The sequence below is a fragment of the Phaethon aethereus genome, assembly GCF_964289735.1.
Source record: "Phaethon aethereus genome assembly, chromosome: 7".
NCBI lineage: Eukaryota > Metazoa > Chordata > Aves > Phaethontiformes > Phaethontidae > Phaethon > Phaethon aethereus.
In genome coordinates, this window is record NC_138583.1 from 33,137,719 (window position 1) to 33,164,619 (window position 26,901).

Consider the following 26,901-nt stretch of genomic DNA (forward strand, 5'->3'; position numbering starts at 1 on the left):
AAATGTACTGTTAGAAAGTTCTATGCCACAGTCTATCTTCATGAGAATTTAACTGAAAGACATACATTACACCTGTACGTGAATTATAATGGCTTCTCAGCAGGGAACGCAGAATCACCTACAGGACATAAACATTTAAAGAGGAAAATGCTAATACACTGAAAGAGTTTAACATCAGTAGCAATTTATCAAATGAAGAAGTTTCATAGAGTCCACTCTCTGGGAGAACATTCACCGTTAGACAAAAGCCTGGCATCCTTGATAGTCTGAAGTTCAATCAATTTGAAAACCAAAACCATTCACTGCGATAAACAGGATCTTAAGAAAACTGCCATCCTCCTTCTCAGGTAAAAGCCAGAATCAAAATAATTATTAAAATAATCCAACCATGTCCCTTTACAGGCAAATTTACACTCTGTCTCTTTAAAACACTGCATGCCCAAAAGCCGTTTGGGTTTGGAATGTAGCACTGCACCAAGTATTTCACAAAGCCTCTAAATATCACAAGAAGCTTTTTTAGAGAGAGAAAAAAAAATTCCAGCTGACTGAAACTGTTCTAGCAGGAGTGCCTCAGCTTAGCTCCCAGACCTGGAATTCCAGATAAACAACAGAGGACAGGAAACAGATTTTTTTTTTTTTTTTTTACATGTCCTTTTGTAATGCAGCTACAAGACGACTGATGAGCTTAGGAACAAACAAAGTGAGAATGCGAGTGTCATCAGAGCGAGTGGTGTGCTTAGATAGAAGCTTCTAGGAAGAGCGAGTGAATTCTCCGAAGATATGTGACTGGTGGAGACTCCTGCTGTGTTGTCTTTCCCAATAGCATTCTGTAAGACACAATACTTTCCTTGGTCACCATTACACATTGTCATCGTAAAATACCTAAATCGACATCGTGAAATTCATCTTTTGTTTGTTTGTGTCCCACCCTCCACTGTTACCTATATATCACTGTCACAGATCCAAAGATACAAAAGGCATAAAACCAGATATAAAAATTACAGTATTTTAAAGTTAAGTTTAAATTAAAAAACAAAAAAAGAAGAAAGTATTAAAAAATCCCTACTTTACCAGTGGTTCCATGTGTAAACCTACCTTTGTGAAGCACGGCAATTTTTTTAGCAAACTGTGTTTACCATGCCAGTTTATTTTAAAAAGCAAATGCAGGACCCGCAGAGAAACTGCAACTTTTTCACGGTCAACAGTACAACTTTGTCTGATAACAAGTTACTTCCGGATAACAATAGATAAAATCTAATCCATGGGATCAGAAAAAGCAGAGGTTTCTAGCATATGAAAAATTATCTTTCTCACTCATTTTTTCCCTTAATTGCTGTATTATTTACATTCCTTGTCCTCCTTGCTACCAGTAATTAAACAGTATGCATATGCAAGTACAGATTGGGAGATTATAGTGAGCCATTTAAGGAGGATGTGCCATGGGAGTATTTCTCATTGCTTATCATCCTCATTTAAAACAAAACAAAACAAAACAAAACAATTGTTTTGATTCTGTATAATCACAGAATCAGAACAATTTTGACTAGAAGGGACCTCTAAGTCCAACCTAAGTCCAACCTACTCCATGCAAAGTTGGTCAGACCCTACAGAGGGGACAAGCCTCCCCTGCCCTGGAGAGGCAATGGGCCAAGATACAAGCTAGAAGTACCCAGACAGGTAGATACAAAGAACGAGAACAGCGCAGCAGTTTCCACAGGAGTGACTGTCTACAGAGCCAGGGAGGCACTCATGGATAAATCTCCATGCCGTTCCCTTGTGACAGTGAATACTTTGCTATCACCTGCTAGGACTGGCTAACTGGAAGGCCTGAAGATGTAAACTGCTGGAGGTAGTAGAGGCATTGGGGGAATTACCACAGTATGCTTTCTTATACTCAGCCATGGGCATCTACTTTTTGGAAACTGTCACAAGGCAGTCCCAGAGCATGGGATAAGATGGACCAGCAGTTCTTATGCCAAGCTAGACTTACCAGGGCCTTCTTGTGAAAGGTCTTTTCGCAAACACAAGATGTCAGCAGACCTGTTAACATTACTGCATTGTTCCCTCAATATGTTATTAGGCTTCATTCTAGTATCTACAGAAAATTCTCAATAGAATCTAAAGAATTAGTAATGGGCTATGGAATTGTCATTGTTTAGAAGAACTGTGCAAATTTGGACCGGTGAAGAAGAACCTGAAAGATATGGTCACATCGACGTGGTGGCTTACGCCACTACAGTTGGGCTTGCTCCAATGCCTAGGCTATAGGCTTCCACATTGTAAAAATTAATTTATGTATATCACTAATTATTAAGCTTCCTGAGAGACTCAGTACAAAGGGTACGGAGTGACAGAGATGGAAACTGATGTAATGTTTACGTCTGAAAGGGGGTCTTGGAGGTCAGGCTGAGCAGACTACTCAAAGAGCTTTGGAAGGTTCATGTCTCTTGGGGCTGTCAATCTGTGTCCTGATGTAGGAGCTTCACATCTCCTGATGTGAACATCATCTCATGCCCTAACTTGGCTGTTTTTGTTAGCCACAGAATAATGTCCAGTATGTTTCTGTGTATTTGTTAAAAGCCACATCATCTTTTGTTCCTGCAGATTATTATCTAACTATATTTGCTAGGTGCAATGGTAATTACCATGGGATCTGCCTAAACATGTGTACTACATAGCTATTAACATATAAAGTCAGCAGAGGCCACTTTGAGCCCGGCTCCAGATTTCCAAGTAAGATCATTCTTTAATACATTATGGTATCCAAACACAACAACACTAACAAGACTTTAATGTGAAGTAAACCCATTATAATGTTGACAGACTTCGAATGTTTTATATTATGGGGAGACACTTGTGCTGGGAAATATACGGGACCCACACTCCTACCTCATTAAGACAGAGCTCCGTATCTGCAGATTCATTGGATTTCCGCTTCTTCTGTGCCTATGAACAAACGCAAAATTTATTCCCTGTACAATTTATATATAAAGCAGCACAAAACAATTAGATAAATCTGCACGGGTTGTCATACTCCTATAATTTTGACAGTCATTTGTACATGATTAGCAAATAAACTCTCCAAATGTAACTGCATGTTTTCCAATAACATTCACATTCTGATTTGAATTTACAGCAAAACTTCAAACAGTCAGCTAAGGGTACTTAGTAATTACAATGATGAGTGCCATCAGCTGCAGAGAACGTGTTATGTCCTGTGGCCCCTTAAAAAATGGTGCTGGATGTTCATGAGAAGAAATGAAATAGGACGGTTAATTACCATAATACCACTTCATATTAACAAAAAATCTATCATATGCCTCAGTTTTAGGAAAATATACAACACAGGAGTATTTTATCCTTAATGATTCTTCAATTTCTCCATGTATTATTATGAAAATATAAATATAATTTTAATATGTTGCATGGTTGCCAGAGCCTCTTCTAGAAAGAACATTTAATGTCTTTTAAAATATATACCTGTAATTCAAATTGAGCTGTTTGTTTACACTGCCTTCACCGATTATTATACATGGAATATTATTAAATGCAGGAATATTTTAGGTGATCAAAGACTAAAAAATGAGTCTGTTATATCTTCAGCCATCTTGCAATGAGCATCCATCTGTTGCTATTCCTGTGTGCTCTCCACACTGACTCCAGTAAGAAACATTTCTGGCGGCAGCATCATACCAAATGAAAGCAATAGTGTGTACTCCGTCTAGCACCGTAAGGTGTTTAACATTTCCATTGCTCAAGTGAACATGACTGGGCTGGGAGATTTCTGCTTTTCTGTAATAGCAAATGCAATGCCCACGATGCTGAAGATACTTTCAATAAATGGTGTTGTGGTTGATTTAAGTACTTCGGTCATTCTCAATATAATTTATTTCTTTGTATATTCCAGAAACATAAACAGTACTCTTTTACGGGAGCTACCAATTATGTACAATCAAGTCTTATAACAGAAGACTTGGATTTACACACCAAAACTGACTGCACTGAGCATGTCTGATACCTCCTGGAAGTTTTGTTGGACTTGCAATTTATTTTCTGCAAAAAATGAGGATCCGAATCTTACTGTATTGCATTCATTTTACACTGCAGAATCCCCCTGGTTGTGGCAGAGATGGACTGGACTAAAGCTGGTGCGAGGAACTGCTGAGCATTCTCATTTGATATTCTCAAAAAATTCAGTTCCACATACAGTTATTTTATTTTATACCTGAGCGCCACTGGTGCTGCCTATGGATGTAAAATATTCTTTGACCTAATTACTGATTTTAGAATCCAAATGAAGGAACTGAACTTCTCATTAGGAAGCACATTCCCTGCTTTTCATGATACTTTTATATTTATAAATAGATATATTAGAGACAACTGAAGAACTAAAACAGCCGGGAATTAAGAAAAAGACAGCTTAGATATAGTAAGAATGCATGCTGTATATATGTTGATAGTTTTCAAATATATGACAAAATAATAGCTCAATTCATTAATAAACACCCTCCACGAAATCTTTTACATATCCTTTCTTCTAATTAGTACCATTAAAGCGGTTACGGTAAGCATAAATTTAACTATCTAAATGGAAAAAGAAATGCCGGGAAGTAAACTCACTACAAGAAGAAGCACCACGGTGAAGCCTCCCTGCTGTGTTTGCAGTGTTGGTGATATTCACAGAGGTTGGGAAACTTCTTTTAATGGCAACTGGGTAGATTTCAATTCCTAAATGGTTGGCTCCAATGAGATGGATAAAGGAGAAACTGGTTTTCAATCCTGATTTCCTTCTATCCTAAACGCCCACACTACATTGAATTGGAATGAGAGGCTTCAGAGGAGGCCCCAGGTTCAGAGGGTCAGATCTTGACAATGTAAACTGTGAGGATTATATAAGCCTCGTATTTCTTAGTCTGTCATTCAGTCCTAAATTTCCGAGTCCACACAAGTATCTGTCTATTGGAAACATTGTGCTTTGCTGCTTACACCTGCTTTGGATTCATAACACAGTGCTAACTACAAGTCTACTCTTGTAGTAGTTGGTCTCAATACAAAAGTCAGAATTTGTGTTCCTTCTGTACTGTGTTTCTCAAATAAGAGGAAAAAAATCTTTATTTTGTCTATATGCAGTCTTCCTTTACTTCATTCAGCCTGATAAACAATAGAGTGCAACAGCTAAAACCTATTTACCTTTGAGGACACTATTTTAAGGGTAAAATCAACAGCAAGAAACAAAATCAACATTAAAAAAGCTTTTCAATCATTTTGATCAATATTCCCTAGCTTTCATTTGGAAGATAATACTTCTCTGCACCCATATACTTAATGTAGGCATTCTAACATCAGCAACACTTATTCACATGCATCCTCTATTATAAAGTCCTCCTATCTTAAAACTGAAAAGTAATTTTAATAAACAAGCAGGCTTTTCTCCTATCAAAACAGAAAATAGAACATCTTCCATTTAAAATTCAGCAAAAACACAACCTCTTTTTGGGGTGGGATGGCAGAGGGAAAGAAAAAACTATCATTCTGAGGATGAGATGAGACATAATATGCTAAGTTTCAAATTGGAAGAGTACATTTTTACTGCTGAGTTATAAACCTGTAAAAACAGGTTATAATGGAAATGCTGGCATAGGCTGCACTACTATAATACAACAGTGCATGACTAAATCACAAGTATTGGGGAAAAAAACCCACCTACATGTTGAAGAGAGTGTACGTCCTGTAATTACAACCTAAGGGGAAAATTCTTCTTGCCCTACTCTCGGCCAGAAAGGACTCTACGTGTAGCAGTACACATGTAGCAGAACTGCTGTGTTTGTCCTTCAGTGAACGAACACCTTATCAGAGGTAAAAAATCAGGGCTTGGAGGTTATGCTGAGAGCCTTGGTGGAAATACAACCAGACTAGGAGACATGCATTTAAACTATGAGGGGTATCCTCAGCCATCAGATATTTACAACTCCTTCCATTATCCTAAATAAATAAATAATAGAAATGTGTTCCCATCATGTACAGCTGCAGACAATTCTGACAGAGACTACGTATACCATCAGCAAATTTGGGAAATGAGAGCTGTTCGTTATGCAAGATACCAAAGATTCACTGCCAATCCCCATCTCGGGTCTCCTACATGCCCAAGAAACAGGCAAGAAGGTATAAGTGCTATAAGTACCTAATTCCGTGGGAGTAAAATAGCACACACAAATGGCTAATAACTCTGTATTCTAACTTACTTTTTTTTTTTTAATTTTAATATAAAGCTCTTACCTGGTGACAAAAAGATCTATAGGAATTTTGTCATTAAACAAAACACAAGCAGGGTTGGGCTGATAAAAATAACGAAAAAAAAAGTGAAAGAAAAGCAGCTTAAAAGAACTGATTAAATATTTGGAAGACATACGAGAACTTTTCTACTGAGGTATCATAGCATTTGCCAATGACTTACACACTCAGCTGTGACATGCCTCTGACTCTAACACCAAGTTATGTAAGACGGGTTGACACTCATCCCGGCTTCACAGGGAACTTGTAATTCGGTAATGTGGGCTACTCTGACGAAGCTGCCCCCGTACTGCCAACAACCTTGTGCTCATTTAAGCTTTTACAGTCTGTAAACACGAGTATCTGCTTTTACAGAGAATCTTATCACTGTGCTAGCACAAGCAACAGATGATATTTAGATATCATCATATTCATGCACCTCTTGATGAGCTCTTCAGTGTCCTCTACATTAGTCACACAAGCCTTGTTTTGGTCTTTGCAACATTTAGCTTTTAATATTCAAACTATGGTGTTGCGGTTAGTCAAGGGCTGGTAGAGAAATGAACTGCATGGCCGTAAAACAAAAAACTCTCATGATCAGAAGCAAAATTTTACTTATTCCTTTCCTAGAAACAGAGGAGAATCAAGACTGGCAGAGGAGCTAGTGGTTTCCTCAAAGGCAAAAGAAATATTGCTTACAGAGAGGCTCCCCCTCCAGAGTACTCTCTGGACCTTCATGTTTCCTTCTAATCCCAATGCCTCCGAGATGAGTTCCATCACAGACACACCCTAACCTAGCCTTCTCTTGTCCCGCACCTAATAACCACCTCAAGGTCCTCCCTAACCGAGTAACTCTCTGCTTCCCGTCCCCCAAACCCCTCTACCTCCATCCTTTGCAGACGATACAGCCCTGGATTTATTCCCAGAAATGCTATCTTGCAATTATGCATCCAGCTTCTACAAATCACAGCACTACATGGTTAATAAATGCATTAAACACCGTAGCGGTATCTCACCACGAGTCAGTACACACATTATTTATGGCTTGTCATCCAGCAGGATTTTTATATATCCACTACAGCATGCATATCTGCGTTACTCACAGCGAGCAAACGGCCTGACTGGGGACAGCTCCAAACGGAGGTGGGCTTTAATTTGGAGAGAGAGGAGGGAAGGGGAAGCATGTAAAGGGAAATAAATGCATCGGACCTGAATGCAAACAGGCAGAGTGAGCAGAAACCAGTCCCTTGTTGTTAGCTACACACTCTGGGCCTCATGTACTTTATGGAACATATTGTTTAGATGTTACAGTGAGAGAAAACAGAAACATCATTACGATAGATATCTGTTATGTGGGTTGTTTTTTCAGCTGATTTTAATGAGTGTGCCTTTGTCCTCTCCTGAGATGCCTGGTTATGCCCATATTAACAAGCCTTTCTGAAGAAGAGGGGCAAATCTCCCAGACTACATCCCTCAAAATGACCACGCTTCTGAAGGAGTTCTAACAAATGAGGGTGCTTGTTCTTTTTGTTCTTCTCTTGTGTTGATTAGAGAGATTTACTATGCAACTAACCTGTTTTTCCAACAGCAGAACACAAACAATAAGCAGAGAAATATACAGACTGTAAAAATGCAATCAGTTTAACTCTTCTGCGCTCACGATGCGGTAGGTGCATCTATCACAACTGTCAATAGTATTTTCTTATTAGCACAGTAGTACTACGCCACGCTGGAGTATAAATTACTTTCAATGGGGAAGATAAGCAAAGTGCAGGTCAGAGACACAGGCCACTAAAGTAAGGATCCAGTTCAGCACAAAGTAATTTTGAAACCCATACCATACAGCCAGGCTGCAAAGCTATTTAAGCTATAAAAACAATTAGATCAGTCAGATCTTTTTTTCTGCTGCTTCGTTTTTTTCTCTGCTGAATCAGCCCTCAAGATGCAAGCGTGGGGCATGAAATTATTGGTCGTCATTCTACATAAAAACACTACAGTGCTGTCGTCCCACTTTGTACAGTGAAGAAAGTACCTTTCAAAAACAAGCATTATCAAGACACTGCTGGCACTGGTCACCAAAGCTATGTAGATAACGCACATCACAGTAAGAATCAAATCACCAGTTCTTCAGCTGGGAGACCTTAAATGAAGCAAAGTGGTTATCCCCTTGTGCCCAGATATGCACTGGGGAAACACACGCAGAGTTTTACAGGCAGCAATACAGTGCAATGAACAGCTTCTCAGTCCCTTCAGACCCCATCACCTCCCAGCGCTAAGCTCCCGTCCCACGTAGCTTTGTACCGGTCCTAAAATGACATTGTCCCCATTCTCCTACAGGGGTTGTGTCTGGCTCTCCCCCCGCAGCTTTGCCCCAGCTGGGCAGGGCGGCAGACCCCAGCCGGTCCTGAGCGCTGCAGGACACCCCGACTGCCTTCGGCCCAGCCACCCTCTGTTTGCCATTTAGAAATCAGGAGTGAGGCCCCATCCAAAGCCAGCAGACAGCTGCCCGGTGGGCAACATCGCGCAGTGACAGACCTACCTTCACAAAGCTCCCGCTTTCTTAAGGGAACACACGTTAAAAAGTCCCCTTATCCCTCAACATCAGTAGATTCTTGCTAGTTTTGAGTGCTTAAGCATCAGAAACAAGGGATAGAGGGCAACCTCAAAGCAGGGTGGTTTGTTCTCTGGTCAGTAAAGGCAAAAAGGGATGGTGGGTCTCCCCAGAATGTTTCCATGCGTTCCTTCAGGAGGAAAGGGGGTTGAAAAGAAAAGGTTTCACCCCAGGGCAGGCATGAGGAATCCTCTGGGAAATGCGGCTGGGATGTATGTAGGTCCCTGTTTTCCTAAAGCCAGCTTTCCAGCTTTTCGGTTACTAACGAGGTAGCACTGCCCAGTCTCTTCTAGACAGGGCCAAGCGGGCTGGGAACGGTGTCTCTTCCCCAGACCACTGGGTAACGATGGATCAAATTAGCTCTGGTCTAATGATGGATCAAATTAGCTCTGTAGGACTGCCCGATCTTTTCTGGCCAGGGCCATGTGGGCTGGGAATGGTGTCTCTTCCCCAGACCGCTGGGTAACGATGGATCAAATTAGCTCTGGTCTAACAGGTGTCCGGTGCAGAGACCTGGGTCTCTTGATAGCTGCAGCTAGAAACGTACTTAGCCGCAGACATGATTTTGGAAATCTGAGAAACAAGCCTATTAGTTGATAAAGTCCAACGCAGACAGAGGAAAACTTCCTCCCTCCAACCTCTTCAATCTTAAAATTAAGGAAAAATTTGATTGGGGGGTGAGGTGGGGGGTTGGAAGTAATCCTCCCAAAACGAGCAGAAACAAGTGTGGAAAGAAGGAAAGATGACCTGTACTGTATGAATTATTGCTGGACCATTCCCAGATCCTTATGTTAGTAAAGATGAGACCAAATTAAGCCCCACCTCTTACTGCACTTATATGGGTGGGACAATATGGTGCAAAAATTGCCTAACAGCAATCTTAAAGGTTTTATAAAAACCAGATCCTATCAGAAACACCAAACTGATCAAACAGCTTACAAGGACCAGACATAGAGATCTTCAAATATTTATTTCAAGCAATTAGTCTCCCAGTGAGCACAGCACAAAATATGACACCCAGCCAAGACAACTGAACTGACTGACTTACCTTTCATGGCAGTACAGTAACTTGCTAACAATTTTGTTTTCATGTTCAGTCATTCATTTATCTGAGTAAAATGAATTTCTATAGTCCTAGATTCCTGCTTCCTATTTTTAGGGGATATTACACAATTCTCCTAATATGGTCTGTTTATGGATTTTTGCCTCAAGCAAATATTTTTGCATTAAGAAGGGCAGAGGAGAAAACAATACTAAAAAGCATAGACAGAGTAAGTTTTGTTAGGTTAGTATCTCAATGGCTTAGGCTGCCTAGGGTTTCTTTTTTTTTTTTCTTCTAGTTATAAAACTGAACACACACGTAATCCAAGTCGAGTTGTTTGGGATTTTATTATTAAACACATTTCCCTAGTGATTCACCACAGCTATCAACTTAGTGCCATACACAGCAGTTACAGGTAGCACCTGGCTCTTGCGCACCGAACAGCATCTAAAGAAAAAGCAGGGTGAACACAAAGCCATTACAATCCCAGTTAAAGACACACTCAGAGTTTAATTTTGAACAAAGGTAAGCCACTGAAGAACTACAGATCCCGCAGCCCTTCCCCAGGCTGGAGTGTGTGCCATTCCGTGTCCGAATATGCAAAGAAAGTTGCTCAGTTCGGCAGCAGGCGAAGTACCTGCCTCCCTTATTAGACTGGGCTACGTAGCGCAGTGGAGTGTGGTGTAAACGCTCCTGAGCAGCTGTCAGCCACGGCTACTCAGGGACTGAAGGCAGCTCAGCCAGAACAGCACAGGCCCGCGTTGCGCTAATGAGCCTTGAAAAGAGGCACCACACCAAGGCAGCTGCGGTGCTTCTACGCCGCGTCGCACGCCTCCAGGCGCGCCGCGGCAGGTCGCCGCCGGCTGCGGGGCGGCTGCCACGCGCGGCGCCTGGCGCTCGCCCGCAAATCCTCCTTCCCACCCAAAGCTGGCAGGACTGTGCGGCCGGTGCTCGCTGCTCAGCAAAACGTGGGAACCTCCCACGCCGAAAGCGGCGTTGCAGGGCGCGAGCTCAGGCGGGACGCTCGCCACCGCATCGGTCAGCCTCACGCGGCATCCGGCTCTGAGTGTCTCTAGGTGGAAGAGATTAAGAAAACAAGGTCACACGTTGCCTCCGCACTCGGGTGGTGTCCTCCGGTTCTGCAGCTGGAAGGGAAGATCAGGCAAGCTTGCTCGAGCACCAGCCTGCACGAGGCCCTGAGCGCTGAGCATTACAGAAGCTTCTGTTCCCGCTATGCCAACCTTAAGCAACTGATATTACTGCTGGTTTCTTGAGCACTGCATTCGCTCATAAATTCTGAAGGGAAGGGAAGAGAATGACCACGAACATCTGTTTTTGGTTAAGTGACTAAAAATGTTCGAGACTTCTCTCTTGATTAACCACACGCGTATGCGCGCATGTATTGTGAGTACTGGCACGGTTACACACAGAAAGAAAACACAGAAAGCCTTAAAAGGGTTTCAAAAACACTTCAGATGACAAGCGACTTCACTGCAATTACAGAGGCAAAGGCAAAGGCTGCAGATGTTAAAGTAACCTTGCGCAGAAAGGTAGAAGAAACTAGCCACTTCGCTGAGCACCCATCACGCAGCTATGCTCTCCTCTCCTCAGTTTCAAGACACATCGCAAGCACAGTGTATTAGTTTATTTACATCCAGTTATGTGACTGTGCCTACCCGAGTCCCATTAAATTACGACATGATTTAGAGACTGCTTTTTTCCTTTTAAAGTAATTCAATCTTGAACAGCTGTGATTTGGATTAATTGGTGAATTTTGCATTTTTGGCACAATCTGCTCTCCAGAAGTGCTACTGAAATAAAAATTTAAAGCATTTTCTCCCCGTTCCTCTAATCCCATAGCTGAATTCTGCAGGTGCACAGATCTATCCTCAGAACTGGCACAGCTGAAATTTTAGTGAAGTTGCTGCAGTACTTGCCTCAATACCCATGTTTCTTTCTAGCACTGAAAATACCACTCAGACTAAAAATATTAGAAAGATTACTTTAAAAAAATGCAATCAAATTTACCAAAGTGAATCTATAACAAAACCGGGCTATGGCATACTGTGGTTTTAACAGGCAACTGTTCCCTGGGAATTCAGCCAGAGCCACACACACAACATGAAAAATTTCACCCAAATAGTTAATGTCTTGGCAAAGTTCACAGTCACTGAACACAGGATTTTTTTAATGCAAAATGTAAGACAACTTCAACTTTAAGCATAGCTGCTAGCTGTGTCTATAATTACTTTTATTTTCATTAGAACATATGCCCTTATACTTTTGCAGAAAGGTATTCAAATTCACTGTTAGTATTCCTGATTAATAAATTCTGATAGCATTTTAATTTGTAAAGGTGAATTAATATCATACAATTTTGATTGTTGGCATTTTATTTTCTACAACAAGCATATGTTTCAACAGAATTAAGTCATGACTGAAAAAATAAGAAACATCCAGTTGGTCCTGTCCACAGATCTCCATTAGCCAAGCTAGACCTTGGTTTGTCCTGTCAGCTTCCTGAACGTTATTAAAAGGCCCTTGCAGTATAGATCTTAAAGCTCGATACTTGCAAGAGACCTTAATGTTGCATCCTACATCCATTCTTCCCCTGCTGAAGTGACTGCAGGAGAGAAAAATCATCCCTTCTCAAAAATACTAGGAGTGAAATCCTAACACTAATTCTCTTTATATGGGCTATACTATAGTGGACTATATAATACCACCCATTAAAGTAGTGGCCTTCCTCATATCCGTTATTTAGACATGAATGATGCTCTCACACACAACAGTTACACTGCAGTTGATGAAGCTATTCAGATAAGCAGAGGAACTCGTGTAAGAGGAAATCTGCAGAATCCTGACCTAATTAGAAAGGTGCCTTATTCTTTACTGCCCTGACCCCACCGCACCAACGGGAATTCTTCCACTGGCCAGGCAGCAGCAAGTGATAATGAAAAATAACTTCCTAATATCATCTGCATATACAGCCTCAAATTTGAGCTCAGTAAGTAGTGAGAAATTTTTTCCATCACTGTCCGTCTTAGACACAAAAAGTATTGTGAATGTTGGATGTTTAACAATTATAACCCTACAAAAACAAATCTGAGCCCATAATAACCAGATTATGCAAATAATTACCAGATTAGGCAAAATTGTATTCACAGGATATGATCCTGCTTTGTTTTATCACAAAAATCGTTCACAGAAGGACAGAAGGCTTACATTTAGGTTTATATTAAATAAGCCAGAAAATACAAATAGATGAATGCTAATAATGCAAGTAATGGAGATCAACAGGATCACTTTGGGTATATTTTGTAAGGTTTCCATACTGAACTAGAAGAAGCTTTTGTAGATTTGTTGTGAGTAGTTTGCCTACTTTTTGAAGTATTATGTTGTGGCAGACTGGATAGTTCAGGGGATTATTAATGGGATATAAAGCCTTATATTCCAAGGTAGCTAGTTTAATCTAGCTCAGGTCAATACTGACAACTATTCTGTAGTATTTTTGAAATGAGGAGGCGGTTCTGGAGCACTTCTTCTCTTAGGAGGACAGGTTCAATGCACAAAAGTGGCACTAATTTGCACCTCAGGCAGTGCACTTCATCAAAGAGACTGAGGAATTAATGGGATATAGGTTTATAACGTCGCAAAGCACTCAGGATGTTTCCCCATGCCCTTCATTTCCCTTTCCATGAGATGAGCTCCTCTGTTAAAAAGGGACAATCCTCCTATATCCTCAGATTTTTTCTAATTCCATTGCAATCTCTAAAAGAAAAATCTTGAGGGTGCCCTATGCTACCAAATTTTAACATCCTTTAGTGGGATTCAAGAGAGAGATTAGAAGGTTTCACCTAGAAAAACATCTTGAGAGTGCCATCTGAAGAGAATCTTGATTGATGATGGATGGCAGCAAATATTTCCCTGAGCGCGTAACAGTTTTATTAATAGTTCTGAACTGAGCTGAGGCAAGTAGAAAACAGACCAAGGAAGGGGTGTTTTCAGTGATCTACCTACTCAGATGCATCTAAATACTCGCAAGCATCAGCTTTGGCTTACTAGCATGTTTGAGTGTCGATCCATTGTCATCAAGTTTCCAAAGAGGAAGCATTAAAAAAAAAAATACATCTGGGTGCGTGTCAACTACAGCAACAATATGGCTTCTTGTGTTACTCCTACCTCCAGACCAGGGAGTGGAAAGTCAGAACTAAGACAGCATTAAGAGAGATGAGGGATGAGTATAATGCAGACTGTATCTATATTATATATTGTATAATATCTGTATATTAACATATGTATATTGTATATGCAGGCTGTATATGCACACCAGCACTGATACTGCGCTAGCGTATTGAGCTGTCCCAGCGAGAAGTGAGTTTAACGGGTTGAAGAGATGCCACGTTCATTGGCCAAGATGGGATTAACCTCTCTAGTATTTCAGCAGCATGCTTAAAAGGGATCTGGGATATCGCTATGCTGCTCACACTCGGTGACCACTTGAACAGCAGAGGACATCGCATTTGTGATATGCTGTGCATGGGTGAATGTAATTGCACTACAACAGGCTTTGTACATAACAAAGGGCAGCAGATGATGAATGAGGACTTGCAGAGCATATACGAGCGGATGCATCTCACTGGCTTGGAGATTATTTGGAGTTCCAACTTTGCCAGTTGCTCTCTTTAAATGTTCATCAAACACGGGAGTCCAGTCTCCTGTTACAGGGCTGTCCCTGTGCTGTGGACCCAGGGCAACCAGTTCAGCTCCCGAAGAGCAGAGCTCTCTCACTAAGGGCCCTCACCAAAGAGTTGTACTGCTACTAAATACAACGTTGTATCTAAGCCATCAGCCTGAAGGTGAAAAGCCTCTGCTTAATTAATGATTCCTAAGTATCCTCATTAAGCGGTTTTCTGAGTATAGACCGTGAGTGTTTTTTATCTAAACCTTTTCAGTTGTGCCTATAACAATCTGAATTTCTCATCTGCAAATAACCGTGACTGAATCCTTAGGAATAATCAGGAAATCTTAATCAAAAGTAATAGGGGTTAGGTCAACTCTTGATGAGGGCATGGTTCTGCAACTAGTTGCAAGAATTTGCCAAGATAATTAAGTTCAAAATCAGTATGAAAAAAGGGACAATTTTTCCTTTTGAATTTGCATTTGACTTCTGAAATTGTATACTGGCAGCTAGTTCCCTGCAGCAACAGATCCCTAAATTTGCCCTCAGAACCAGATAATTACAGTGCATATGTGATCGAAGTGTGCAGAGTAGCGTACTGGCATAGAATTCATTATATAATGCTCTTCAAGAATTTAACTTGGATACATGCCACTGTTAATGCACTACTTTTTCTAGAAGACAGCAAGCCATTGTAAAAAACTTACTCAACACTGTTGATGAGAAAAGTTCTGATCAAACCACTTTTTTACATTTGTGCAGACACAAATTTAGGAACAGGTTTTCACAGATACTTGTAACTGCTTTGCTTTCATCCATGCACACTTAATTTATATGCCCACTTATCCAACTGTCTGCACAAATTAGATACTTACAACTGCAGGTAGCTATTTAGATCCTACCTGGTACACGTCTTACCTGCCATGTACATAACAAATTTGAATGCACACATTTCAAATCAGAGCATGAATTCGGTACATCTAAATGTTTATGTGCATGTGGTAATGCATATCTAGGCTTGAATTAGAGGCAACTTGAGGATTCTGAAAATGTCAATCTGGAAAAATAAAGCAGTACCATGTAATGCAGTATTTAGTAAATTACTGCCCTGAATATCTAATTCTGTTTTAAGACAGACATGCAGGAAGATAATCCTATAATTCTTTAGGATACATGCTGAGTGAACCTATAAAAAAATATCCCGCAGTCAGTCTTTTTACTTGTGGCTCACAGAAAGAGCTAAGCATGCAGGAGAGCTTAATCTGAGGTGGGATTATTAGGCCAAATCCATGGATTAGAACTACAATTTGGTGTGAAATAGTTAGGTTCTCCTCCAAAGCACAGCCTAAAATAAACATTTTTAACTCCTATTGATTTTGAAGGCAAGGAACTGAAATGCATGACAGTGTCTCATGTTCTGGAACTCAACAACAAGTTGAAAAATGCTGTAGACCAGACTGTTTGAGGGTAATGTAGAGATCTATTATTCAGGTAAGACAGCTGATTAGGAGTCATAGGGATGAAAAGTAAGTAGGAGATAAAGGGTGTGATTTATTTCTAGTGTTTGATTACTAACGTACAGTGAAGGCTACAAGTAAAATGAGCAGACAGGTTAAAAGCAGAACAAAAATATGTTTATGTTCAGATGTTTTGTTATCATTAATATTTTTTGTTACGATTATATGTTAGCCAATTTGTTTAAAGGACCGTGTTTCATTTTTTGTCCTATAAACTTGGTTCGACTGCTTGAAAAACTTAGTCATGCTGTGGAGAAGGTTCCAAATTTTAGCTCTTCAACAGTACACTATTTTTGCAGCTACGCTGCCTTGTCACCAGTGTATGATTTAGAATGATTACTTATTATTGTATTTGAATTTCCATTGGACTTTTGTATATTTCATTTGCTGCTGGTTACAAGGAAGAAAATATTCCTAAAAAATCTTCTTTCATATTACTGAAAAGCTTTCGATCATATCTGTCACACGATAACTATGAGCCTGAGTAGTTTATTTTTTAAGAACATTAGCTTGTGGATTACATAGAAATATCAAAGAATTATGTATATATGTATGTAAGGAGTAACTGATAATTACAATGCACACTTAAGGATAATTGCAATGTACACAACTATGGAGTTATTACATCTTTACAAGTGTATAAACAAAAGCAGAATTTGATTAGGTCATTTGATTGCCTCTTTAGACTCAAGTGACTTTATATGCATAAGCGTACTTCATGTACTTGGGTTTGCTGTTGGCAGAGGAAGGCAATGTATCCTCTTTAATCAAGGATAAAGAAGTAGGGTTGCCTCAGACCTTTTTCCCAAATCAAAATACAGGCCTACTCCAATCTCTTAATTGCACCCCATTATGGCCACAACCCCAAGCCCGTTCCCCCTTCCTCACTGTATCTTCAAAGGCAGCCAAGCCAGTGATGGCGTGGTGACCCCTCCTGTGCCTTACAGGCTCAACATCCCTCCTGCTCAGTCTTCTGCAGTCTTTTTTCCCCCTGAATCTGCATTTAGCCATTATATCATTAGAGGGAATACAGAAAAATGTATACTGATAAATTTCATACCAGAATAAGTCTATGAGGCAGTTGAGTGCCCAAAGATTACAGACTAGATCAGCAAAAAGAAAGGACAAAAAAAAAAACAAAACCCTACCCCAAAACAAAACAAAACAAAACAAAAAGAAAAGAAAAGAAAGGATAGATAGGAAAAGAATCTAATAAAGACTAATGGTTAAGTGGAAGGGAGGTTTCAGAAATGGAGTATATATGCCAGTAAATTGAGATTAATAATCTAACAACTCATGTCACATAAATAGGTAGAACTAATCTTGGGTATAATTTTCCAAAGGGGAACATTTCTCCATGATAAAACAGTGTATTTCTTGAATTTCTATTCTGCTCAGTTGGGAGAATTTCCAAGAGTACAGGAAAGTGTTTAAAAAGGACTTTTGTGTTTAGAGCTGCTATCTGTGTATGAGTTGAATGGAATATCTCTCTCTAAAAGCAGTGCGATTTTCTTTGCTGGTACTGCAGAGATGTTTAGACCTCCGGAGGAAGGTTACAGTTTTGTGCCAGGAAAAGTAATGTTGCCATGAGACTGAGTGTAAGAGGATCACAGAATCACAGAATCATTAAGGTTGGAAAAGACCTTTAAGATCATCAAGTCCAACCATCAACCCAACACCACCACGCCCACTAAACCATATCCTGAAGTGCCACGTCTACATGTTTTCTGAACACTTCCAGTGATGGTGACTCTGCCACCTCCCTGGGAAGCCTATTCCAGTGTTTGACCACTCTTTCAGTGAAGAAATTTTCCCTAATATCCAATCTAAACCTCCCCTGGCACAACTTGAGGCCATTTCCACTCTTTCTATCACTAGTCACTCGGCAGAAGAGACCAACACCCACCTCACCACAACCCCCTTTCAGGTAGTTGTAGAGAGCGATGAGGTCTCCCCTCAGCCTCCTCTTCTCCAGACTGAACAAGCCCAGTTCCCTGATGAGCAAAGCTACCGCATCCACATCCACATTTGGCATGTTCTGCAAGATGTGTAAAAGGAGTGAATATGGGAAATGACTTTAAGCTCATTTTCATCCAGTGGGTAACATCAGGTTATTCTTTCTATTATTCTAAGCACTGGAGTACTCAAATTCATGTACCTTCCTGAACAGCTTTAGGTCTACTATATTCGTCATAATGATTCAGCTAAGACCAGCAGCAAAGAAATCTGAACACTTGAAATTATTAAGAAATAGACGATTAAACATGTGCACACGGCTTCTGACTTGTGGAGATCTCTATGCCTGATAACTGCTCAGGACCTACCACAACAGGACAGTGGCTTCTGCGTACTACCCAAACCTTATCTTCTTTAAAATTACTTTGGACTGAAAATAAATCAGAGCTGTAAGCATTAAGACAGTGAACTTCGATCGACACTTTGCTGTAGCAGTAGACAAAATACGATCAACCACTTGTCCTGAACAACAGCGTAGGTTTGGTGTGCTCTAGGAAATAGATAGCTCATCTATACAAACAACTTGTTGAACATTAAGAAGCACAGAAGTGTCCATCAGTGTCTGCAACAAGCAGACTGCAAAAGCCAACAAGGGTGACAGCAAATAAGAGAATTATAGTGCAATTTGAATGCAGTAGTCATCTCTGAGCTGTCCTCTACCCACTCATACACCCAAAGACTAATAAAAATACCAGAGAACAAATATTTTGGGAAGAGACTCTGGGGTGGCCAGCCCCACAACGCAGGATCTGGGACCACCTCTCTAACCTCTAGGGATTTCAGGGAGCAGGACAAGAGATGAGGCAAACCTCATGACCCTGCATGAGGACTGTGCACAATGCACCAGGGTCTCCCTCCAGGTGTGAGCCTTCTCCCCCACGGAATGAGGAGATTGTGTAACAAATCGCTGTGCTGCCTCTCCGACTTCTCACTCCCTCCGCACCATACCTCACAAGATGGAGAAGGCATGTAATTCGTAAACCTGTATGCATCTGTGATTAAAATGCTTCGCTATCCAAAATTATTTAGCCTCCACACTGTCATTTGTCATAACCCGTCACACTACAAAACAAAAACATCAATACCTGCTTCAATAACAGTGTTTAAAAACACATTTCAATTATAAAAGTCTTGTGAAATCCTTTTGCTTGCCTAGCAAATAACAAATCTTTGCAAAAGTGGCAAAATTGATAAAGAAAGATTTTATTTATTAGATTTTTATATATTCTGGCAACTGCTAAGCTATTTTCATTCTTTAGAAAGAAACATCTCTGCATTGACAAGTGTATTTAATGCTCTGAGATAGTACCAGTCTTTTACTTTGGTTTTCCTCGTGTATCCCTGTGGATATACTTTTTGAGGATAGAATAATGCATTAACATAGTTTATAATAGTAAAATATTTATTGTTTCTAGAGCACTCCAATATACTATGTGGTTTTCAGAATAAAGGCTATGAAGTGATATCTTAGCTTTGCTGAAGTTAACTGTAATGCATTGTGTTTTTAAGGTCAGGAGTACCTTTTCATTATGAGCCTGTGGAACAGCTAGCATGATGGGATTTTGGTCTGTAAGTAGGACTCCTGCAAGCTATTCCAGTTAAAATTAAAAAAAGTACTAATGATTTCAAGGATTCTATTCTTGTTCTCCGTTCCATTAGAAACCCAATGGCACGATCGTTTTTGCCTGCACGTGCTTTGCCACAGGGTCAGCCTGCTGGCATAACCAGGGTTACTTTCACTTGAACAAGAATAAATAGAAGTGGAGTCATGGCTAAAACCTGGTATTTGCTAACAGCAAACACTATTTTTTAACAAAGCACTTTGTCAAGTCCCATAAACGCACAATATATTATGAACTATCCTTCCAAAGAAAATATGATTAAAAATCTGTCATCACAATGCAATGACCTAGAATTTTTATTAGTAGTAGTTATGCCTTAAAATTAAATTATAATACTGTACTCCATTTTATGCCTGTTTTTTGCAGGCTATAGTGAGCTTGCTGTTTTAAAAGGGATATACATGATAGAATAGATATTTGATTGAGAACTAAAGTTGGATGACATTAGGAATACCTTTAATATGGTGAAGAACCATATAAAGTAATAACATGGGCTATGAATAGTTTGATTTGGCTTATCTGATGTGATCCAATTTTCTGATTCTATTTTTTTCTGTCACTTTATTTTTGTGGGTATTCCTATAAGAGGATACTGATGTGAAACGTAGATACAACTGTGGCTTAGGGGAAGACTGCAAATCCTACATCTGCTTTTAGTAGCAATAATTTGCAAAATTCTTTCTGAGGATAAGAACTATAATCTGTCCATAGAAATTTCAATTTTTGTAAAGGTGTGTAGTACATTTTAATGAAGTTGTATTTTTGTAAGTCATTAAATTCGTTTTTAGTAACCTCATACTCATTTTCAATTGAGCAATTATTAAACTATAAAACAAAATTGCATGATTCCTAAAACTGTAGTCTGGAGTTTTACAGTCTGCTATAAAGTGCTGTATTATTATAATACACTAAAGATGCTCAGACTATTAAAACTTTTTTTTTAATGAACGGTAAAATATTTTATCATAGATGAAATAATTCTAAAGTATTATGCTCTCCAGCAGTATACATGCACAATATTTTGCTGTAATGAAAAGCATGCTAATCAAAAAAACATCATTTGAATGGTAATTCTAATATACAAAATAAACCATTTTGCTGTCTTTCAGTAACAGTTTATTACACCTGACTTCCAACAGGCTTAAAAATGTTTCATCAGAGTATTGATCATTAAATATATGGTCCAGTCTTACAGAGAGCTCTACGTGCCAAAGAGACTGAACGTTAACAAGCGTACATCTGTGTAGTGTAGCTCTGATGAGATGTGCTGACCATTGGAGAGTTTTAGCCCGTATTTTACTCCACAAATCATGACTCATCTTGCAAGGGGGCCCAATGTTCAACTAAGTTCAACCAAGGCTGGTAAATGAGAACAATTTGCTACTGACAACTGATGGCTGCTGTCTCATAGCAACATTGACGCTAGTATGATACATCTGAGCCTATAGGGTGTGTGATACTTGGCTCTACATCCTCAAACAGTTCTTCTGATGTTCAAAAGAGAGGCAAAAGACTCTCTGTACTTAGAAATTAATCAGCTATATTAATCAGATCTTTAACTTCATCAGGATTTTAACAAGCTTGAAAATGATCTACCTTGTGTGGTCCTGAAACTCTTTGGCAAAGATGGCCAAGAACCCAAGTGCAGCCTTGCTCCGAGTGGGAGCAGTCTACACGATCACACCAGCAGTACATACGTACGTGTATCTCCACTGCAAAGCAGCCTTTCGCCCCCGAGGTCCATTGTTTGCACAGCGGTGCAGGCGGACTGCCGATTGCTTTCCTGCCTATGAACATCAAGATTGCCATGCAGACCGAAAACCCAAACCTGTCCCTCGCTTACGCCAACCTGACCTCTGGTTCTGCCTGAAAGGTGTGAGACACACGCAGTAAATGAATACCGTCCCAGGGAATTTTATACTTCCACATTTTTTGAGGGCCCAGTCCAGTGTGGTGCTGAAGCAAACAAGGATTAACTTCACCAAAATCAATGTCCATTAAATCAATGGACAAAGCAGTCTCTGTTTTGGCAAAACACAGAATTTTTTCAGTGCTCCCCAAATCAGAAGTATAAGATTAAAGATGAAACTTTAAATTCCCCCTGGCTGTCAGATTTTAATCTGAACAGGCAAAGCATACAAGACTTCTTTAGGTACAACAGAATTGCTACTGAAGCGAATTAAATCTGTTGCTTTTTCAGAAGAAAAGCTGCCAATAGGTGTTCTTTAAATCACTTGTACCAGCAGACTGACCCCATTATGTCAGCTAATCCTGTAAATACAGGAGGTAAATTTAAATCTTTTCATTCAAAATATTTAGCCAATATTCTTGTATTATTTTATTTTATTTTATTTTATTTTATTTTATTTTATTTTAGTATGTTCTGGCACAGCACTGGGAGGTTCATATTCCTGTCCATATTTTGCCCCACATGATAATTTTCTATGTCGTTGCAGTGCCCGGAGGAAGAGGTCCGAGTCCGAGTTCTCCTGGGGGACGGAGCAGGCCAGGCATTTGAAAGGACAGTGCTTGTTTTTCACAAAACAAAAACCAAACGGAAAGTTCACAGGCTGTGTGAAGGGATGGGGAAAAGAGGGTGCAGGGATACAGGCAAGTTAATACTAGTGCTCAGCAGATAAATCAAGTTCCCTTTGTCTCTATTCCAGCGTACCGTCTCAGCAGTTGCACTATCCCCTTATCAGCAACACACCTACATGCTGCCCGTGCTTCCTGCTTATGTTCACCCACCACCCAATTACCAGTCCAGAAAGCTCCACACCTGCTGCGTCTTGATCCTCAGAACACTACACTGAAGCTTTTAACCCTCTCCAAACACCTACACAATGCTTTATACTGATATTAAGCACACATTAAGCTACATTAAATAATTATAGACAGTACTTCAAACACCAGATTAGCAGATCCTTACACAGCACTGAAGATCTGCAACAGATAAACCTAAAATCAAAAAGCACAGTCATTTTCAGTCTGTGAGTCATGTTTAAGTCCTGGTCTCCTCAGAGAACTGTGACCCCTGCCTCCTGTTTTTGTCCTAAGACTTGCTATAAGAGTTATTTCTTAAAGTCCCAATTTGTGGAAGAACGGTTTGCAATATGACCCACATCTGTTCTAAACACTCACTAATCTTACATGCAAAGAGAAAGAATAGACATATTTAAGTATCTATATTTCTCTTTTCCCCCTTGTTCCCCACAAAATGTTTGAGCTTTTTAGTAACTATTTCACATTTTTTTAAAATTCTGCTGCTGCGAGTACAAAGACATACTGGACTTGACTGAAAAGCACTTGCCTTCATTCTGAAGGGCTCAATTACATGCATCCACTACTCAAACTGCTTCAAAAGCACAAAAACCTTAAATTCCCTCTGAATGCTGAACTAACGTTAACTAGAGCAAGACGTTTATAACAAACATGGGGAAACAAAGTATAGAACTACCTAGGGAGTTGATAGATTTCAGTGCATAAATTTACATTTAAATGTCCTTAACCATCTTGATTTCTATCATTTTTGTCTTATGCAAAATGTCCCCTAAAATATTATGGCAAACCCAATATGAAACACTTAGGTTTTTATTTATCTCTGCTGTGGCTGTAGTAACAACTGGTCTAATCTAGTCTATCATTTGCAGTTTATTTAATTATCATCTTTCAGTTCCACGCTTCTCTCCTAAACGCAGAAGCAGCATTTTTCTTGAAGAATATATGGTGTGAGTACACATCAAAACTCATTCTTTACTCCCTTTCAAATAATCCAACAGGATGGTTCAAGCAGTGGTGGTAGATCATGAGACTGAAAGACCATAATCATTTTTTGACTGGCGTACTGAACACAAGTTATGACTGAGAATGAAGGATAAACAAATACGTCAGTTAAATAGAAAATGTTAGAGTGAAGCTATCAGAAAAAAAGATAGGGATGGCAATTACTTAATGAAGTATGCCTGTATAAGGAGCATGCTGTTGGCATTCATCTTCCTTTTCATTCATGTTATTTTATAAATTATTTTTATGTGGTGCTGAGGATCATTTGCAAGATGTTAAGCGCCTCAAAAAATACTTGAACTTAACATTTTATATAAAACTAACCACTATTTACTCCCTGTGTTTACCAAAATTTGTTAGAAGTCAGGTTTATAGAAGAGTTTAAAGGATGCTTGACAAAGTTAAGCATCTTCCTGGCAAACATGGAGTGTTGATCTAATTTAGGGATAGAAAAAAAGTATACTACACAAATCCAGGCATATGTAAACATAAGTACATGTCAGAAATCAATATTTCTCTATATCAATTTGAAATAAGAAAATACCACCATAATAGAAGAACTTGTAAATTGTTGTAGCAATAGTAAGTTGAAATGAAGAACAATTTCTAAACAGCATCACTGAAACAGAAATTATTTAGAAGTCCAAACCTTCAATGGGTACTCAAAATAAATATTGAGTACAAGTAAACAAAGAGTATCTCATATTTTCTTCATCATTCACAACCCTTCCGACTCCCAGGTTTGCACGTGTGCACGAGAACATGGCACAGAGACAAAACCATTAGTGTATTCTTGCTTTTCATACAAACATTCTGAACAAGACAGAAAAAAATGTATCAAAAATTGCTCAGCCAGTGACACTCTTGGCAGATTGGGTTAGCACCCGCCCTGCATTTTGCAAGCCCAGGAGGTTAGTATTTGTGCATTTCTATGGCAATTTATACTAATCAATCACTTCCTGCTCTTTCTTCCCCTACTGTATTTATTTCTAGGGCAATTTATACTAATCAATCACTTCCTGCTCTTTCTTCCTTCACTGTATTTTTAAACTCACTAACGAGGATATGCAGCCTTGTAGCATCTCAATGATCATTTCCTTATCCCCTCTCTGCCACTGTCTTTTTGTGCTGAAACTAATGCTTTTAATTCTACTTTTCACAATGTTTAGGCTATATTGCCTTTTTGAAACCTTTCAGCTCAACTGCTAAGCATATAACAAAGCCCTTCAGATTGCTTTTGGTCGCACTAGTTCATGTTTTGGAAATACTACAAAGGCATATTTTTCATGGGAGGAGAGCCTTGGAATGAATACGCTTCTCCAAGTGTGATATGAATGCCTCCAGTTCTTTTGTAAAATTTGCGTTGAGGTTTCAGTCTCACATACAAAGTGGCACCATACTGTCCAACAAACACAAGTTTCTTTTTTAAAAAGTGTGGGCTTGTTTTGGCTCTATTTGGAAGTTATTTTTTGAAAAATGTGTTAAAATATAAGAGCTTTGTTCTTCACATTTCAGTTCTGACACAAGGAAGTAGCGAGCACCAGAACGTTGTATGTCACAGGAATACAAGGGCTTGATTCACGTAACTTCAGTGACCTTTTGGTGCAGACTTACCTATAGTTTCTACAAAACAGCAGAGATCATTTATTTAAAGCAAGCTGTTTTCCCTACAGACCTTTACTTCTTGTGTCAAGTATACCAGGGGTGCACTCGAAGTCATAACATAGCTTTAAACCACTGCTGAGAGACTCAGGTGGGATGTGACTCCAAAATGCCAAAGTAGCAGGAGTAAGGAAAGGCAAGAATTGAATTGATTTTCAAAACACTGGAACATCTATTCAGGCTTGAGGAACATTTGCTAAACAAAGAGGATCCAATGGGATTTGTGATCACTTGCCATTTCTTCAGCTCATTATTTATCACGTGAACTTTTGTAGCATCTGGAGGCCTTACTCTATAGGGGTCTGTACAAACACTGAAGGAAAACATGATCTCTCCTATAAAACAACTTTTTAATACAACATAAAGTGAATTAATAATATCCCATCAAGGTCTTACTTTAAATGCAAGATATTCCAAGTTCCAGGTTTAAAAGGTTACATTTCTTTTTAGCATATTCTAGTTGGTCAAATGACTACTGCATATAGAAATATATGCCTACAACTATCTCCCTCTCACCAATAACTTACAAAGCTTAACTGATAATGAATGCACAGATATGAAAAATTGAATTAAAACAGAAGGACCTAAATTCAACACCATCTATGAGTAACCCCATATATTTTGTACTCTGTAATGCCTCTGCAAAATCTTAATTCACATTCAATTTGACAACACAAAATAAATGGAGAAACTAGAAAAGGGTTAATATAAAAGAGTGTTGCAGGAAAAATTAAGAAGCAAAATACATTTCTGAGGGTTACAAACTGTCCCTTTTAGTGAACATGGAAACTTTGATACAGTTTAATATGAAGAAAACAAGGTCTTTTTTTATAAGTAACTGAAATATGAACGCTACAAGTGTGGAAGAGTTTGGTAATCAAGAAAAAAAGTATCTTAATACCAGATGAGACCTTAAAACTTTAACACTTTCATTTGTGTCACATAGCAATTTTCCTTCTGTAAAGCCAAAAATAAACAGGCCAAGCTGTTTAACAACAAGAAATTTTTATAACCCAAGATTCTAAGCTGGCCTAAGGATGTTTTCGTTTTACATTTCCTGTTACCTCTTTCCTGCCTTGATTTTGCAGTTGTCTCCTGCCCAGGTTCTTCAAACTCTCTGAGAGCTGCATATACCGTCTTCAGCAAGCGATGAGCCTCTTTAAATCCAGAATCACTGACGCACCATGGATAGCCTAATTGAAGTGTCAAAGAAAATTGCTACGCCATTTGGCCAAAATCACATCGCAACCTTGACACCAGTTCAGGAAAGCACCTGATTCAAAATAGCTTCTATCTTTGTCCAGCTTCTTCACCGTGAAGGTTGTAGCACCACATATTCTCTAATACCCAGACCTGCTCAGCCAAAAAACCTCTTACGTTTACTGCCAATAACATAAGAAAGAACGCAGCAGAACATGCTACCTGATGTTAAGAGTTCCCTTAGATTTTGCATCACTCAGGGGATTAGTTTAATCTGACATATCCCGGCAGAGTTTGGAGAGTGACACATTCATATCCAAACCTGTGATAACAAATTAAATACTATGCCCTTTTTCTGAGTCAGAGAGGCAATGAAGTCCACTTTGAAGTATGCATTTTTCTGATTTAATATGAGTGTCTGATATTTTACAATATATCTGGCTTGTAACTACAACAGGGGAATAAACAGATATTCCAGTTTCAGCAGGCATCTATTT

The 26,901-nt window shown here is 39.4% G+C and overlaps 1 protein-coding gene across 1 annotated transcript in view; it reads right to left on the reverse strand.

The window, feature by feature from the left end:
- Positions 1 to 439: 439 nt before the first annotated feature.
- GFRA1 (GDNF family receptor alpha 1) overlaps positions 440 to 26,901 on the reverse strand; it is a 147,747-nt gene continuing 121,285 nt past the window's right edge. Inside the window, exons 8-9 of the mRNA XM_082002537.1 lie at positions 2,890 to 2,946; positions 440 to 827 (exon numbers count right to left, since the gene is read on the reverse strand). Of these exons, the coding sequence (XP_081858663.1) occupies positions 666 to 827; positions 2,890 to 2,946 (219 nt within the window). The 3' untranslated portion in view covers positions 440 to 665. The remainder of the gene's footprint in view (positions 828 to 2,889; positions 2,947 to 26,901) is intronic.